Here is a 17,162-nt window from a genome sequence, read left to right as displayed (position 1 = left end):
CTGCAGATTACTAGCAGCATTATGTATGTGTGTGTGTGTGCGTGTATGGTGCATGTCTGGAATAGTCTCTGAGACCAGTGCCAACAATTGAGCCAGAGGGCCGAATTCGCAGTTTTTACTATGTATGTACAGGCTACTACAGGCTACAGGGGACTTGAGGCTGCAAGGGGGATTGAGCCAGGCGAATGTGGCGCTGGAGCCTGCTGGAGTGAGCGTCAACTGCCAGGTCCCCTCCGTCACCTACCAGTATAATACCAGTTGATGCCTGGGAATATTATAAACAAAAATAAAAAAGTCAATAAGCTTGATATGAGCAATAGTATTATCCTTTTATTCTTTTTTTTTTTTTTTTTTTGGTACCATCATTTATTACCAAATCCGGCGAGGCCGCGCCACACCGAACCATGAAATCAGCCTCCCGAATCCCCCGGCTCCCACCTTGCTTGATACCCTCTGTATCCGTACCTATTTCTAGTGCCATGGACTGCGGAAACTGATAGATTTGTCGCCATGGATCCCTTCTCGACTGCCGTTCCTTCTTCCAGGGAACCCGGGGGCATGGCTCTGCATATCTAAAGCACCTTGTAATAATGAATACCCCGTGCAGCTGATATTGCCGTGTTACAGCACTCAGAGTAGCGGCCTGCCACCAGTACTAACGTAACAACCTAACCGCTCAGGTACAGTGTGTACTGTACGTACAGTATGTACTACCTCCTTGGTAGCGTCGAGAATAGTTGCCTGTGGCGTCGCCCTTTCTCGACCAGAGCCCGCAAGCTTCGGTTCTTCCCAGCCCAACCCAAGCAACTTGCTAACCACCTCGCTACCTGTACTAGGTACATACATAGTTAGCCTGCTGAGAGGAACCTCTAGTAAATTAAGCAAAGTCTCGCGCTTTTCAATGACATCTGCACCCATTTCTTTTGCTTCACGCCCTGCTCTCCCCTCTCCCCAAGCCTTCATTCTTTCCAACTACTTCCACCTTCCTCTCCCCTTTCCCCCTCCGACCAACCATCTTCATCACTCGTTTTCCTTCCTCTCCAACATATCCTGTTGTCGCCTTTTCTGTTCATGCGCCAAGGGGGGCGTATGAATGGCCTAACCCTCAGCGAATCCCAGCGACTCGCCGCATGCAATTTATCCTTGGAGCCCGTATATGGTTCCCAATCGCCGTGCCTCCCACTTGCTCCCGTCGTTCCAGCTTCTCGACTCTCGCACTCAAAACCAAATTGTCCTTCGTTTTTAACAACTCGGTCGACCCATCAAGTTTGAACAAACCGTCCCCTCAACACCACGTCAGACTCGTCACTGTCTTCGTTTGCGCCGCCTCTCCCTGACAGCAGAGAGAGACGCCCCTTACTTGCGCTGCCGCCATGCAGCGCGTCTCTTCCTTCCTGCCCTCGTGGGACAAGAGGGCATCCTCGGGTGCTCCAAGGACAGGTAGCGGACTCTTTGGCTGGGGCAACAGGTCCGTCTCGAGCCCCGCGTCCTCCAAGCCCTTGGCCGCCATCAACACGGCCAAGGCAAATGGCCGCATTCAGCGCGAGGCCTTCTGGCCCGCCACGCTCGACCAGGAATGCGACAAGGCCGCTCGAATACTAAAGTCCTTCTGTGGTGCGCTTCCTCCCCAGCCATACCCCTGACCAGCAATAAGTATACCCTTGAATGCTAACCCTTACCCTGCCTCTAGTCGACGGCTACCTTCACCCCGTCGATCCCGATGCCCCCGAACCGCCATCCGATCCCTCAGAGCCTCCCTCCTCTCCCGCCAAAGCCATTCAGAAAATCCCGAAGCGAGTAATACAGAATGCTGCTGGCATTGCAGTATTTACATGCATGCGAAGCGGCCTTTGGATGACCGGATCTGGCGGCTCTGGCATCCTCATCGCTCGAAAGTCAGACGGCACTTGGTCTCCCCCCTCCGGCATTATGCTTCACACTCCTACCCTCAGTTTTATCATTGGTGTTGACATTTATGACTGTGTCCTCGTGGTTAGCAACTTGGCCGCCCTCGAAACCATCACCCGCACCCGCGTTACCCTCGGTGAAGATGTCAGTCTCATCAACGGCCCCTCTGTACCTCTCGAATCGCAGGAGAAGCGCATCAGCTGGAAAGATCTTGACAACACCGTTCTGGCTTACATGAAAGCTCGCGGCCAGCACCAATCCGTCAACCTGAATGGCTGCATTCTAACTGAGAGAGCCAACGAGAACGAGCGTTTCTACAACGCCCCAGTTACTCAAATGGACGTTCTCGCCGGCAACGTCTCACGCCATGTCCAAGAGACCGAACCGCTTTTTGAGGTCATCAAGATGGCCGAGGGAAGAACCGACTTTGACCCCGCCGTCATCCAGCGGACTGATTTGCAGCCTGCTCCTGGCGACGCTGTGATAGAAACACCAAGGTCCGCTACCCCGTCATCTCCCCGATTTGGCGTCCCCAAAGCCGACGATCCCGATCCTTTTGGAATTCTGGCCCTGGAAATGGCCGGCCTCGAAATCCGAGAAGCGGGCAGCCGGCCCCGCCCGTCAAGTAGCCAGGTCGAATTTGGAAACGGCCCCATGAGCCCGGGCTTTTCCAAGTTTAGCCGCCAGAGCATCGAATCCATGGCTCGCAGCAACCGTGCTTCGTACATGTCTAATCGTACCATCAAGAGCCAGCTCACCGACGTCGCGACTCAAACGAATACCCGGTCCTCCAGTCCTGCTCCGCGCGACAGTGACGAGAGAAGTGAACGTCCGTCGCTGGACAAGCAGGCTGTTGACTACACAGCTGTCGACATGTCTGCGCTCTCACACATTAGCCAGGAATATGTCAAGACGCCTGTGATTGCCGAGGAGTCCGAGGAACTCGAGGAGACCCCTGTGCCTCAGGATGATGTCAAGTCTGCTACATCCTCCAAGTCACAGTCCCCCTCACCTGAGGACGATCAGGAAGAATTCGACGATGAAGACATGGATGAGGATGACGAGGAGCCTGTTGTTTTCGAAGTTGCCGCCGTTCAGCCTGCGCGAACCCAGGCTGTTGCTTCACGCATGATTCAGGCCAGGGGCAACGTCGTGACCATTGCTAAGCGTGTGCCTCCGCCTCTGCCTCGCAGAAGTCCGGCGCGTGTCTCCCGACTCATTAAGGGTGAGACCACCGCCGATACTCTTAGCGTTAAGAGCCCTCTGCGCCAGGCGTTCAGCGAAGCCGATTTGCGTGATGAAGCTATCGACAACTCCGCCCATATTGTCACCGATGAGGCCAAGTCCACGAGCGATGTCGAAGAATCTAGACTGAGACGTGCTTCTGATCTGGGTCAGATTTCACAAGACGCCCATGGCAAGGACGAGGATCGCCCTGTTGACACTCATGTTGATGAGGCTATTGCTGTTGATGTCGAGCGCAAGAGCATTCACCCGGAAGTTGAAAATGGCCCGAGTGTTAGCGACTCTGGTAATGCTTCCGTGGATGCTACTACTGTTGCGGCTCTTGACCTGGAAAGCCGTCTTCCTGCCCCCGAGTCTCAGTCCCCTTCTCCTTCAGCTACGGCTGCCGCAAAGGAAAATGAGATCAGCATCCCCAAAAAGCTACACCCGACCGTTGCTGTTGTCGACGATAGTGACGCAGCCATGGATGGTGATGAAGAAGACGTCTCTGATATTTCAGACTCTGAGCTTCTGGACGCTGCCATAATGGAGCCTACTACTGTTCGAACCATGCGTCTCTCCCAAATCTCAGCCACCAGCGACTCAAAACTTCAAAAACTTGAGATCCGTAGATCGCGCGAGATTTTCTCTGGCAATAATAACAAGGCGAGCGAATCTCGCATGTCATCTGCCGACGACCAGCTCAACGCCGCCATGATGGCCTTCAACAATCTGGTCCAGATCGATGACAGTGATAGCCACCCCAGCACTCCCCACCACGAGCATACGGATGCTTCCGACTCTGCCTCCATCAAGAAGAAACACAGCTCCTCTATTTACACTGGCGCTACCGATGACCGCTGGAGCTACGATGGGTCCACGCCGACAACACCCACCTCAGACCGCCAAAGCTCAATGTCAGGTGGGCTCACTGATGAAGGGACCCCTAAGAAGCACAGAAAAACGAAGGAGCTGGAGCCTGTTGACCACATCGAACCACTGGAGCCTGTCGACAGCCACAACGGAGATGTTACACCCACAGCGGTCACTGTTTTATAAAGTGCCGATGCTGATTTTCAGGATGGTAACATCCCGACTGATCCACTGCATCGCTGCTCTAGGAGCTGTATTACTATAATATGATTGGGTATGATGAATGACGGATTAAAAAAAGAGCGGCGAACAACAACTATTTGGCGGCTTTCTTCTGCCGTGCCTGGGCGTTCTGGGACAACTACCTCTTTTTTTTTTCATGTTGATACATCGGCGTTCTTTTTTCCATTTGCATCATCTTTTCATTTCATTCATCACTGGAGGTGATGGCGCATCTTTGAATGTGCCGAGTCACATTTTGCGCTTGGTTTCTTAGAAGCTATCCTGCTTTTGTTGGCTGGAATGTGCTTACAATTTTAATGATCTAGTTGACGTATATCAGGGTCTTATTGGGTTTGTATGCGTTTCTGCATCGGCGTGTCAAATCTTGGTGGAAAAAGATGGAAAGGGTTATTTGTTTGCTGGGATGGGGGATATCATGCTGTCTACGATTACACACTATTACTACAACGTATTTAGATTTCACTAAAAGCAGTGAATATAATGAATCCTTCGCGAGCAAGTTTATTGAATGGCTTGAAGGTACAGTTTCGTTGAGATTATCAGAGTACCGAGATGAATCACGTGACTTGTAGCATATTCCCTGCGCCACAAACCTCTCCTTGCAGCCACAGCCACCATTGGTCAGAGCTTGCTCCTACTAGCCTCGCGATTGCTTGGTGGACTTGCTTTCTCGCGACGCAAGCGCGGCACCTTCCAACCCGCACGCCAAACAGCGACCGTTTAATTGCCGACCGTCCACCCCCTCCATCGAGCGCCTGACGCCAATTCCCTTCTGAACTTGAGAGGAGGACGAGCCAGTGTCCCCCGCTTCTGAATTGCACCATGTCGAGCTCGGGCAAATGGCGCGAGGAGCAGATCCTGATCATCTGCCCCGGCAGCCAAACGACGCTCGCGCAACTCGGTTGCAGTGAGCTGACGCTGCCGACGCACCGCATTCCCACGCGCATGTTCAAGGACGGCGACGAGTGGCGCCCGTATCACACGCACAGCCGCAAAAAGATTGTCGACGGCGTCGAGGAGGAGGAATGGGTCGAGGACGTCGACTCGGACGAGGGCGCCGTGTACCCAATCCGAGGTAGGTCACCCATCTATCGCTCGCGACTTCAATTGGTGCGGGCCGGCGAGGCGCAGAGCAAATACTAACATGGAATCATTGCAGCCGGCCACATTGTCGACATGGATGCCTTCCTCGCCTTCCTCGAGCACGTCCACGGCCTCCTCACGACGACATACCACAACACACCTATTATGCTGATGGCATCGCCGCAATGGACGAGGCCTGACGCCGAGGCAATTGTGCGGTACGTCTTCGAGAAGACAAGAACGCCTGCACTATGCATCATTCACAGTGGTATTGCCACCCAATACGGACTGAAGTGGCCGAACATGACGGTCATTGATATCGGCTATCAAAAGGTTGACGTTACCGCCATCCACGATGGTCGCGTTGTCAACCACATGGATGTCGGTGCCTCCATCGCAGACGACCAGCTTTCTGGAGGCGAAGCCTTCACGCAAAGGCTCAAGGCGCTTCTGGCTTCAAAGAATTTCACATACGACATGGCTGAGCAATTGAAGAAGAGCACCATCTGCGAAGTGCTGCCATACGTAGCAACCGCGGACAAACTCTTTGAGCTTCCGGTGGTAAACTCAGCTGGCGCACCGCCCGGCGCATCTTCTGCGAACAGGCCGCTCGCCCCCGTTGCTGCGCCCGAGGCCCCAAAGCCTGATGTTACCGTGAACGACGAGGAGGGCAGCGATGAGAAGAAAAATGAGGATGACGGTGTATTGGACGTGGCTGCTATTGTGACAAGTGGACAAACAAAAGAATTCCTGGCACGCAAAGAAAAGGAGGGAAAGGGCAAACCGGGACGAAAGCCTAAGGCGCAACAGGAGGAAGCCCCCCCCAGACCTGCACGTCTTCCCAACAGCAAGAGAACCCACAACACATTCTTCTACGAGGAAATCGTCCAGGAACTGGTTGTTCCTGAGCCCCAGAAATTACCCAAGAACGCACCCAAGGAGGGTGAGGCCGGTACCGACCCGAAGCCTGCCGAGGGGACGGCTACGACAGAGCCTGCAGCGCCCGCTGCCTCCGCAACAACAGAAAGCACAGCTACTCCTAATGTTGCGATTCCAGATAGCGCAGCGCCAGCCGAGGTAAAGGAAGAGTCTAAGCCAGAGGAGCCCAAGCCCGAGGAGCCGAAGGTGTCAGATACGAACGGAGATGCCCCCAAGCCTAGCGAGGATGCCGCGCCCAACGACTCGTCTGACTATGCACCTCAATACCGGCCGAAGCGCGTCAAGAAGGATATCGAAGTGGGTCTGGAGCGATTTACGTTTGCTGATCGCTCCGAGATTGACCGCATAGTCACGGCCGTTTACCGCACAGTCCAAGGTATTGACGACATGTACATGCGTCCGCCTTGTTGGGACAACATTGTATTTGTTGGCAACGGCTCACGCCTGCGTGGCCTTAAGGAGAACATTCTAGCTACGCTCCACGCCCGACATATTGTCTCCCCGTCCACGGCGACAATATTCACCTCCGAGCTGCCCTCCAACATGGCGACGCCCACAGGCACCGGCGCCCAAACGCCCACGAGCTCGTTTAACGGGGCCCCCCCGCACCAGCTGCAGTCCGGCGCGGGCGGCGTCAACCCGCTGCTCCAGGCGGCCACCACGGCCGGTCTGAACCAGCACCAGGCCGGTCTGCTCGGCGGTACACCGCAGCCGGGCTCCTCCGAGGCGGGCGGCCCCACCAGCCACCACCACTTCCACAGCCAGACGCCGACGTCGATCAAGCTCGCGGCCATGCCCAACTACCTTAGCGAATGGACGAAGGCCGGCTTCGAGGAGTCCATGTTCCTCGGCGCGCAGGTCGCCGCCCGCATCGCTTTCTGCCTGCACTCCAACATGGACGCGCAATCTATCGAGGCCCAGCGCACGATGAGTCTCAGTCGCGTCGACTACAAGTAAGTTTTCTCCCCCCCCTCTCAACCCCCTTGGATGCCTGTGTTCCCGAAGACTAACTCGTGAAAACCAGTGATCTCGGCCCCAAGGGTATCCGCACTCACTCCATGCTCGGTTAGAGCGGCGTATGGGTTGATACAGTGAGGGCTCAGTGGCGGGAATGATGGATACAACTATCGCTTTTTCGAGCAGAAGGAACGGCGTCTTGCCTTGTGGAGTGGGAGTTTGGACCAAATAAAAGAGATGCCTCCATGCTTCTTTTCTAGGAGCTTCTAGTCTTTATCTGTTTATGAACAACGGAAATCGCTGGTGGAATCTGTTTGCTGAAGTTATGAATATTTTCTTTTTAAGATTTTTAGTTTCAGGGTACTGTTGTATGAATACAAAATCAAATGTAACAGGACCTCGTCGGTATGGACGATGAATAGTGTGTATCTAGACAATTCCGCTGATTCCGACTTTTCAATTCTCAAAATACCAAAAAGTGACGTTTCCCAAAATAAATCCGCTGTAGATACGTATATGCATGCGATGTAGATAGGTCGTGAGTAGATGACGGATTGATCTGTCGAAGCGAAGATCAACATTAAACGGGTATCCGTGCAATGCAATTAGTCGCCCTTCTATGGGGGCGCTTTTGCGGCAAACAAATCGCTTCATGATGGCGATGAATTTCATATTCTTTGTTTGCAGACTTTCCCGCTTCGTAAGGGCGGTTCATTCTCTTGTTTTGGACGTTGCGTGTACGTCATTACCCGGTGGCGTTTCTGTCCGCGGCCTCATCGGCGGCCTTGCTCCAGTCTGTCTTCCAGAGGTAGACGTACTCAATGGAGGAGACAATCATCAGGCCAGCGGTGACACCGATCCACAGACCCTCCAGCTTTAGACCGGCGCCAAAGGCCAGGCCAATGGACAGCGGCAGGGAGACGAGGTAGTACGCGACAAGGTTAATGGGGCCTCCTATGGCCTGCTTACCGATACCGCGTAGCAATCCGTGGGCACCCGCGCTGAGGCCGTCAAAGACTTGCATGACGGCCACTGCGGGTATGACCTGAGCAACTAGCGCAATGACATCTTCGTCGTTGGTGAAGAGTAGGGGGAGGTGATAGCGGAAGACAACAAATACGGAAAAGTTGAAGATGCTAATGGAGGCGGCGAGCCAGAACGTGACTTTAGCAGTGATTTTGGCGGCGTCGACGAGGCCGGCACCAATGAGGTTGGCCACGCGGGTCGAGGCGGCAATGGACATGGGGAAAGGGATTTGATACGAGATGGTTGTGAGGGTGCCGAGGACGCTCTGAGCGGCCAGGTATTCCGATCCAAAGCGACTGGCAAAGAGTGTCATGAATTCAAAAGCCAGCCATTCGGCCTCAATCATAATCATGCCGGGCAGGGCAAGCTTGATCATGACCCCCCAGTTGGAAAGTGCTCGACGGCTGAAACCACCCCAGCACTGACGACCGTCCACGAAGCGTATATAGAGGAAGAGCAGCACAGGGAGTAGATTCTCCGTGATGGCCACAGCAATTGGGGCACCAATGAAGCCATATTCCAGCTTCCAGACGAGCAGCCAGTTAATAAAGATGTTGAAAGGCGCAGCGATGAGGAGGACATAGGTCGTGGCACGGAATAGCCCCTGTGCCTGAGTAAAGCGCTTCCCGCACTCGAATAGGATCACACCGGGTATGCTAGCAATACAGACTTTGAGATACAGGGAAGCTAGGCGAGCCGTCTCGGCTTCTGGGACGAGGTGCACCAAGATTTCCTCTGAGAAGCACCAGATTACAATGACCGGGGCGGACAAGGAGAGCAAGAAGAGAGCCATGCGCTGGCACTGGAGGCCGACGAGGTGCTTGTGGCCAGAACCATAAGCTTGGGCGCAGAGGGTGTCGAGACTTGTTGCCAAGCCCTGGAAGGGGGCCAGGCAAGTTATCGCATTAGACAGGGAGGGGGGGACTGTTGGGTTGCTGAGGCTTACAAGAAACAGCGCCGAGCTCCATCTTGCCGATTCGGCCGACTGCAAAGATACTAGCAACGTTGATCGAGTACTGCAGAACAAATGTTGTGATGAGGGGGATACAGTAGGTTATGACGGTCTGGGTCTCGCGTTGCCAAGTGGTGCGGATGCGGCCGCTGGCAACAGCGTCTATCCATTGCTGCTCCACGTCGCCGCTGTCGCTGTCGGTAGGTGTGATATCGCCACGATGGTCATGTAGCAGAGGCGCGGTCTCATCTTGACCAGGGCGCCTGGCGATTGGGCCGTTGGGATGCTCCCCATCGGCGTCTATCTTGGTGCTGAACAGTCGACGGTATAAGCGGGCGAGGAACCCGTGGCTGTGACGCTGGTGTTTGGGTGGTAGGATATGGTTGTCGCGGAGGAGACTGCGTTCGGCATGGCGAGATTGCTTGCGCTCTAGCGGGGTCATGGCGGGCTCGTCGGTGCTACGGTGATCGAAGACGGGACGAGACGCGCCGTAGGCAACACCGGAGGGGCGGCGATACATGGTATTACTGCGGCTGCCATAAGTGTGGTCGTAGCTGCCGACGACACCTTCTTCGACGGCATTCTGCTCGACGTCGTCATCTGAGCACTCTGCAATGTCGCGGGCGAGAGCTTCGGCGAGCGGGGAAGAAGCTCGAAACGAGGCGGAAAGGCCACCACCGCTGATCCGGTTAGCGGTGCCGGTAGACCTGGGAAGACTCATGATGGATGGATGTAATAGCGGGTGGTTCACGATGTTCGGCGCCAATTGTATCCAAAACTCCAAAAGGAGGTCATCGGTAGGCAAAGCAAGGAATCCAAAATGAAATTGGGGGAGCTGGGGCGCCCCGGGTGTTTAACAGGTAGTGATGACGTTGAATTTGGAAAAGTCTGGATTTGGGTTCGGAAACAAAACAAGCCCAGTTGGCTTGGCGGGGACGAATAACAAGGAAGGCGCTGACTAAAGAAGTCGGTGTTGGTCTGCACTAGGCTTCCCAAGGTAAAAAGACGAAGAAAAAGTTGGCATTATCGAGCCCGAAATGTAGAGCGATGGTGGCCGTGGCAAAGGGATCGGAATATATGGACAAGGAAAAAAAAAAGGAAGAGAAGATTTTTTCCAAAAACAAGGTTTACAGTTACAGGCAAGGGGAGGGACAGGGATAGACGGGACGAAGCGAGAAAAAAAAAACATCAGCCGTCGACATGCCAGCCTACCTCCAAGGCAAGCACTAGTTAGGGATCGTTTAGGTCACTTGGGAGTAGTTAGGTCCATTTGGCTGGGGAAATGTATGCAAAATTTAATAAATCAGCAGCCATGAAAGTCTTGGATGCACATCGGCGTGACAGCCTGATCGGTAGTTCTTCGCCCCAGACAGTTCCCAGCTACGGACATCGGTGCCCGCGGACCTCACTCAACCCCTTCTTTTCTATTGTGTCGCCCAACCATTGCCGCCTTGTCGGCCTACACCGTCGCCACACGTGCAACACTGCCCAATCGGTGTTACTGGTCTCGGCAAAGACTCATAATTTATTTGACTCGGAAACTTGCCAAAAAAAAAAAAACATACCAGACACAAGGGCATTGAGCATCTCTTCCGTGCAGGGTGGACTGTCCTCTATATTCTACGCAGGCATAAACCCAGCCTACTAACTATAGCGAATTTAATAGTACATACCATGTATGTAGGTAGCTCTCATGTGCTCTTTAATGCCATAAAGTCCCCATCTCCTGTCTTTTTAGCTAGACACTGGCGACTTGTCTTACTATAGAGCCTCTGGTTAATTAGTAACTAGTAGAGTTAGGCACTGCAGCGTAGTGTCCTTATTTATCCGCCCTAACGCTGCTTATTATTTAATATACTGTGAGTGCTACAACAGATACTACCGCAGGTTTCTATAGGAAGTAGGGGTTTACTCTCTTATTCTTTTTTTTTTTTTTTTTAAATACATTACCCTATACATAAACTTTTTAATTCTAGTTCCCTAAGACTTTGCCCTGTCGTGCGACTGTGCGGAGAACACCCTGGGATGCGCGGCCGACAAGCGAGGCGGTTGCATATGCCGCCAGGAGAGGTGGCAGGTAAGGGAACCTCACTGAAGTGTTTCCGCCGTCCAACATATCTTGCTAACGAAAGGTTTCTGGTAGATGCTGATGTCATGCCGGGAAGGCACTATGTGCTTCATAGATACGGGCACGCCTTCTTGTTCGGCTGGCTGATGAGGGCTAGCTGTGAGATGTGCTGGCCACTCGCCCACCGTGGATGAGTAGCACAGCCGTCCCTCGTTTTGCTGCAAAGGTGAATATTTGGGTCGATGCTGGCGGGGTGTTGGTCAGCCCATTTGACACTGGAATGATGATTTGACGGATGCAGTAGCATGGCGAGGATTTTGTTACGGCATGCCTCGGTGGCGTTGTTAAACCTCAGCTGAAAGAGACATTGGCATGCCGGTTGCAGCCAACGCGCCCTGCCCAACCTCGCCACGCAGCCCAGATCAAAGAAGAAGGACTCAGCTCTGACTTTTCAGCTCCGAAAACGGTTGACAGTGCTTCGCGCGGGGTTGAAAGGCGGCTGACGTATATAGGACCCAGCTTCCCTCTCCATGGTTGCGTGGCAGGATTGCTTGCTTCCACAAGTCTACTGAAGAGAACGACGCCGTGACTCCGTTTTATCGACTTTCTACCTTCAGTCGCCCGCAAATTTTCCAGAATCAGCCAACATGAAGCTCCTCTCCGTCTTCGTCCTCGCCACGTCTGTCGCTGCAGCGTCCGCCGATCACAAGTGCAAGCCCGCTACCTATCGCTGCGAGAGTAGTCGGCAAGCCTGGGACGTGTGCAATACCAGCGGCGACTGGGTTGTAGGTATCTTGTTGACGGCACGATCAAACCTCTTGCTGACAATCTCGGTAGTTTGCGGGTCGCTGCCCGCCGGGAACCGTGTGCTTGTTCAACAAGCAAAACGGCTCGCCTTACTGCCTTCCGCGCCACATCGTTCAAGGGGACGCCGACGGTCAAGAGAACGACGAGGTCCACGAGCAACTGTGAGGGTCGAAGGCATTTTTTCGCCGCGGATTCCGTGATTAAGCATGCATGTCCGGGCGGCTTCTGCGCTGGGGGCAGGCTCGGTCGGCGTGAGTGCTGGAAATTCTTCTAGGGGCAAGAGGATGGGATGGAGCAGCACCGAGAAGAATTTGCAAAGTGTACCTTGACTCATCTGAATACTATCAAAGATTCGTGATTCTATTTTCCTTGCACGTTGTCGTGAAGTGTTGATCGTAGACTAGTCCCTGGGACACAGTCTTGGTCTTATGATCCGGCCTGAGGATCTTGTTTTATACACTTTCTCTGGCCTGTGTCCATACAACAGCGGGAGTTGAACTTGCCGCTGTGTACTCCCGAATCTGTACGGGCACCCCGTACTGAGCTCGGGCACGGCTGTTCTATGCCTTCCCCGCAAGCCACGATGCTGCCTACATAATCCAACTCTGTCCCAAGCAATCTTTCTTTTCGTGCGACATTGTTGCCACCCACGGCGTCTCCCCACTACTGTACTTGCGCAGGGGAAGGCTGTATGGAATTCGGAGTCCCACCAGAGACCTCGCTTCTCCCGATTGCCCAGACCTCCCCGCCGACTCTGGCACATCACTCTTGAAGCAGCCCCTCATGATGGCGTCGTCCTTGAAGAGCGACGGCCACACGAGGACGCCAATCTCCCACGATGCTATCCGAAACTGTCCTGTTGGTTTGGCTGCGTCGCCCCATGCTTGCTTGGACAGGTTTGCCGAAGTAACTAAAGCCCAGTCGATCGTATTCTTACAGTTTGTGCGGATGTATGTTTTTATATGAGGTGCAGCCCTATCTCTGCCAGCATCCCGAACGTCGCCTGCTGCTGTTCAAGGCCAATCAATGTGAGCACATCTCCCTTCAAGATCGCGCTACTTCACGTACCTGCTTTCGAATCATCGTTTGCCATCCAGTGATGGAAAATTGGCCGTAGGTACCTCAGCTGCATCTCCTGCTGTTTGCTCTGTATCTTGGTGTGGATCGAGCCTCCAGATGCGTACCCGTCCAGCGAGGCTCGAATCTCATCGGCCGTCGGGAACACCACCTTGAACTGTGGTGTCCCTGCCGGTTTCCCCTTGGACAGCGCTTTGAACAGCGTCTTGCGTAGCCAATCATCATTTGTGCCCAAAGTCGCTATGGAAGATATTTGCACAGCCACGTGCGACTCCCCTTCCTGGCAGGGTATCTGCTGCAAGCGCTTGGCCATGGCGTCCCAACCCCAAGACGTGGCACCAGGCTCTCCATGCACGTCATGTAAACCCGGAACACTCGCAACCAAGCTTCCTCTTACAGCGTCAAAGCTGTATTGTTTTAATTTCTCCACCAACGCGGTGCATGTTGGCCGTATCCTGTCGTATGACTTGAGATAGTTGAGCAGGTCGAACTTAAACCTGCTCCCAGTACCCTGGGCCATATCTTCCAGCGAGGATGACTCCTCCCGGGAGTTGCTTAGTTTTGGAAGTAATGGTGATATCCAAGCCGCATTTGTCATGTTGGTCCAATCCTTGGCTATCATGTTGGCTGTGTGTATAATCACCTGAGCTGTGTCGTCTCGGCGAAACAGTACCAACATCTTAGAATGATGGGTGCCAAACATTTCTGGCATAGGCGCGACATGTAATTGTACATTGGGGAATGGCCCTGCGTCTTCCTAACGGATTATTAGCAGAGTAAAGTAGTGGTGTTTGACTGTAGACACGATTGATTCGGAGGATTCACATACAACCAGACGCAGGCGATTTCCGTCTTCTCTCTTCCAGAAGCCATGTACAACGTGAAGTTTGACTTGGGCTCGGATGTCACTGTCAAAGGCTTCCATTAAGAAGGGAATATCGTGCAAATAATTAAAGTTCCAGCACTCGCTGATTAACGGGTCGCCTAAGACGTCAAATAGTGTGATGGCATCCTTGTTGCTATCTTCGTCGAGGTCCCGGATCCAGGTAAGACGAAAAGGAGAAGGGAAAATCTTGGTAGTCTTCTGCTTCTTTGTTCTGGGTGGGCTAATTGAACGCGAAAGAGACTCGAGTCCGCTTGAAGTCTCGGCATCGCGAGGTCGTTTGCTGTGACTATCCATAACAGGGAAGCCGGTCTCTTTCAGAGATCCGGCATAAGCTGCTCTGTGGTATATTGAGGATGAATTTATAGTAAGAGCCAGGGTGATGCATTTATTCAAGTCGCGTTTGCATAAACATTTGCCAGACTCCCGTCGAGAGGTACGCTGCTCACAAGTGCCAGCTAAGCCACAGGCCCAACTGCCGCACAGAGCATTGTACAGCAACACTAGCCACACTGACTAAGTTACGTACCAACGCATAGCGTGGCTAGTCATTTTTTTTCAAGCGCTGGTGGCCCACAGTACCCCCCGGCGTGCTTCAGGCGGGCTTCTAAGAAGGGGCGTAGAGGTAGATAGAGTGGCCAGATGCCTCCCTGTCTGTCCCCTTGCTTTTGTTCAACTTCCATCGATTTTCTTTCTTTCATTCTCTATCCTCCACCACGGCTTCAACTGGTCTCGTTAATTTCACGGAACCCACGGCCCTTCTTTTTCTCTTTTCTAGAATGCGGGTTTTTAACACCGTTTAACATTTCTTCCAACCATAGCCGCCGCGACCAACGCTGCACTCCAAGTTCCCACAAGACTGGGGTCTGCCATCATCAGAGCAGTTCCGTGCCAATCCAAGATTGCTCTTGCTTTCCAGGAATTCCCTTCTAGACAACGCTCGCAAAACGCGACGCGGAAACTTTCGATCTCGACAACTACGCCGATTCGATTGCTGCCCACCGCTGAACCGGTACAATCGTAGCACAGAGTAGCCCACCATGAGGCTGCTTCAGCTTGCTCTCTTCGCGGCGTCTGCCATCGGCGCCGCGACGGAGACCAAGAACGAACCGACGACATTTGAAGGTGTATCTGTTCCCCCATTGCCCGAGTTTGCGCCGGCGACATGGGGCACCGACGTCAACAAGACCAAGTTCACCGTTGTCAAGCATTACAGGTAGGCGAGCTTGAGCTCATGGTTGTATCGTGCAGGCAGCCCATCTGACAGTCTCTAGCCCCTATTGCCACCACTGCATAGCTTTTGCGCCGGTATTCCAGACCACTTACGAATTCTACCATACCCTGAAATCTGGGGCCAATAGCGACGACAAGAGCACCGTTGGCGAGCACCATGGTCTGCAGTTCGCCGCCATGAACTGCGTTGCCCACAGCGACTTTTGCTCTGAGCACGAGGTCAATGCATGGCCCCAGACTACACTTTTCAAAGATGGGCAGAAAGTCAAGTCTCTGACTGGCCAACGAACTATCGCCGAGATTAGCGAAATGATTGAAAAGGCGCTCGAGGAGGACAAGCCCGGCTCCCGCCCGAAGGAACTTGCGCTGCCCGAAGCCGGTGCGACGGAAGCCCCCAAACCTGTCAAGAAGATCCCGGCTGTTGCAAAGCCCGTGAAGAAGATACCCGACAATTACAACCTTGATGGAGTCTCTGTGTCACTTACGGCTGAGTCGTTCCAGAAGCACGTTACTCTCTCCCATGACCCGTGGTTTATCAAGTTCTATGCGCCTTGGTGCTCTCACTGCCAGGCCTTGAAGCCAACCTGGGAGCAGCTTGCCAAGTCCATGCGCGGAAAGCTCAACATTGGTGAAGTCAACTGCGACAAGGAGAAGCGCTTATGCAAGGATGTCCACGCAAAGGCGTTCCCTACGATCCTCTTTTTCAAGGGAGGCGAGCGAGTCGAATACAATGGCCTTCGTGGCATCGGCGATTTCACCAAGTATGCCGACAGCGCCATTGATCTCGCAAGTGGCGTACCCGACATCGACGCTGCAGGCTTCGAAGAACTGGAGAAAACTGAAGAGGTGATCTTTGTCTACTTCTACGATCATGCCGCTACTTCTGAAGATTTTGCCGCTCTCGAGAGAATCCCCCTGAGCCTCATCGGCCACGCCAAGCTCGTCAAGACGAACGACCCTGAGCTCTACAAGCGCTTCAAGATCACCACCTGGCCGAGATTGATCGTCTCTCGCGAGGGGCGCCCGACCTACTACACGCCTTTCACCCCCAACGAAATGCGCGATGTCCGTCGCATCCTGGACTGGATGAAGTCGGTCTGGCTTCCTCTCGTCCCCGAACTGACAGCCACCAACGCCCGCCAGATCATGGAGAACAAGCTCGTCGTCCTCGGCATTCTGGAGAGAAAGGACGGCGACCCGGAGACCATCCAGAGCTCGTTGCGCGAGATGAAGAGCGCCGCGAACGAGTGGATGGACCGCCAGATTCAGGAGTTCCAGCTAGAGCGCAAAAAGTTGCGGGACGCCAAGCAGATGCGTATTGAGGAGGCCGAGGACCGCAACGACGAGCGGGCCCTGCGCAGCGCCAAATCCATCCGCATCAACATGGACAGCTCGAACCGCAAGGAGGTGGCTTTTGCCTGGGTGGATGGCATCTTCTGGCAGCGCTGGCTACGCACCACGTACGGCATCGACATCAAGGACAAGGACGGCGAGCGCATCATCATCAACGACGAGGCCCGCCGCAAGTACTGGGACACCACCGCCACCGGCAACCACATCCTCGTCAGCCGCACCTCCATCATGGAGACGCTCGACAAGATCGTCTACGGCCCCCAGGTCATCAAGCCCAAGCTGACCGTCTCCTTCATCGAAAAAGTCTTCTTCGACCTCCGCGTCACCCTCCGCGACCACCCCATCCTCTCCCTCCTCAGCGTCTGCGGCTTCGCCTACGCCGCTCTCACGTGGCTCCGCACCCGCAAGGGCCGTCGTGGCGGCGGCCACTTTCGCCTGGATGACTCCATGGGCAGCGGCATGCGCGAGTTCAAGGACGGCATCCTCGGCGGCGGGGGGAACACCAAGGCTGACTAAAGCCTTGGAGTTTTCCCACC

The 17,162-nt window shown here is 54.0% G+C and overlaps 5 protein-coding genes across 5 annotated transcripts; 4 read left to right on the top strand and 1 right to left on the bottom strand.

The window, feature by feature from the left end:
- Positions 1–1,373: 1,373 nt before the first annotated feature.
- Positions 1,374–4,191, top strand: ISF_05520 (DUF500 domain protein; the record flags this gene model as incomplete). The annotated part of the gene is made up of 2 exons (XM_018849125.1): positions 1,374–1,614; positions 1,691–4,191. 2 exons carry the CDS (start codon positions 1,374–1,376, stop codon positions 4,189–4,191), a joined length of 2,742 nt encoding a protein of 913 aa, XP_018703696.1.
- An 879-nt stretch (positions 4,192–5,070) lies between these two features.
- ISF_05519 (Actin-like protein) lies at positions 5,071–7,340 on the top strand (the record flags this gene model as incomplete). The annotated part of the gene is made up of 3 exons (XM_018849124.1): positions 5,071–5,323; positions 5,408–7,223; positions 7,295–7,340. 3 exons carry the CDS (start codon positions 5,071–5,073, stop codon positions 7,338–7,340), a joined length of 2,115 nt encoding a protein of 704 aa, XP_018703695.1.
- Positions 7,341–7,972: 632 nt separating this feature from the next.
- Positions 7,973–9,926, bottom strand: ISF_05518 (Multi antimicrobial extrusion protein; the record flags this gene model as incomplete). The annotated part of the gene is made up of 2 exons (XM_018849123.1): positions 7,973–9,093; positions 9,200–9,926. 2 exons carry the CDS (start codon positions 9,924–9,926, stop codon positions 7,973–7,975), a joined length of 1,848 nt encoding a protein of 615 aa, XP_018703694.1.
- A 1,994-nt stretch (positions 9,927–11,920) lies between these two features.
- On the top strand, positions 11,921–12,245 carry ISF_05517 (hypothetical protein; the record flags this gene model as incomplete). The annotated part of the gene is made up of 2 exons (XM_018849122.1): positions 11,921–12,058; positions 12,111–12,245. The coding sequence occupies 2 exons, from the start codon at positions 11,921–11,923 to the stop codon at positions 12,243–12,245; spliced, it is 273 nt and encodes a 90-aa protein (XP_018703693.1).
- A 2,835-nt stretch (positions 12,246–15,080) lies between these two features.
- On the top strand, positions 15,081–17,142 carry ISF_05516 (Thioredoxin-like fold protein; the record flags this gene model as incomplete). The annotated part of the gene is made up of 2 exons (XM_018849121.1): positions 15,081–15,256; positions 15,315–17,142. The coding sequence occupies 2 exons, from the start codon at positions 15,081–15,083 to the stop codon at positions 17,140–17,142; spliced, it is 2,004 nt and encodes a 667-aa protein (XP_018703692.1).
- Between the last annotated feature and the right edge of the window lie 20 nt (positions 17,143–17,162).

The sequence above is a fragment of the Cordyceps fumosorosea genome, assembly GCF_001636725.1.
Source record: "Cordyceps fumosorosea ARSEF 2679 chromosome Unknown scaffold_13, whole genome shotgun sequence".
NCBI lineage: Eukaryota > Fungi > Ascomycota > Sordariomycetes > Hypocreales > Cordycipitaceae > Cordyceps > Cordyceps fumosorosea.
This window is presented reverse-complemented; position numbering and strand designations above follow the sequence as displayed.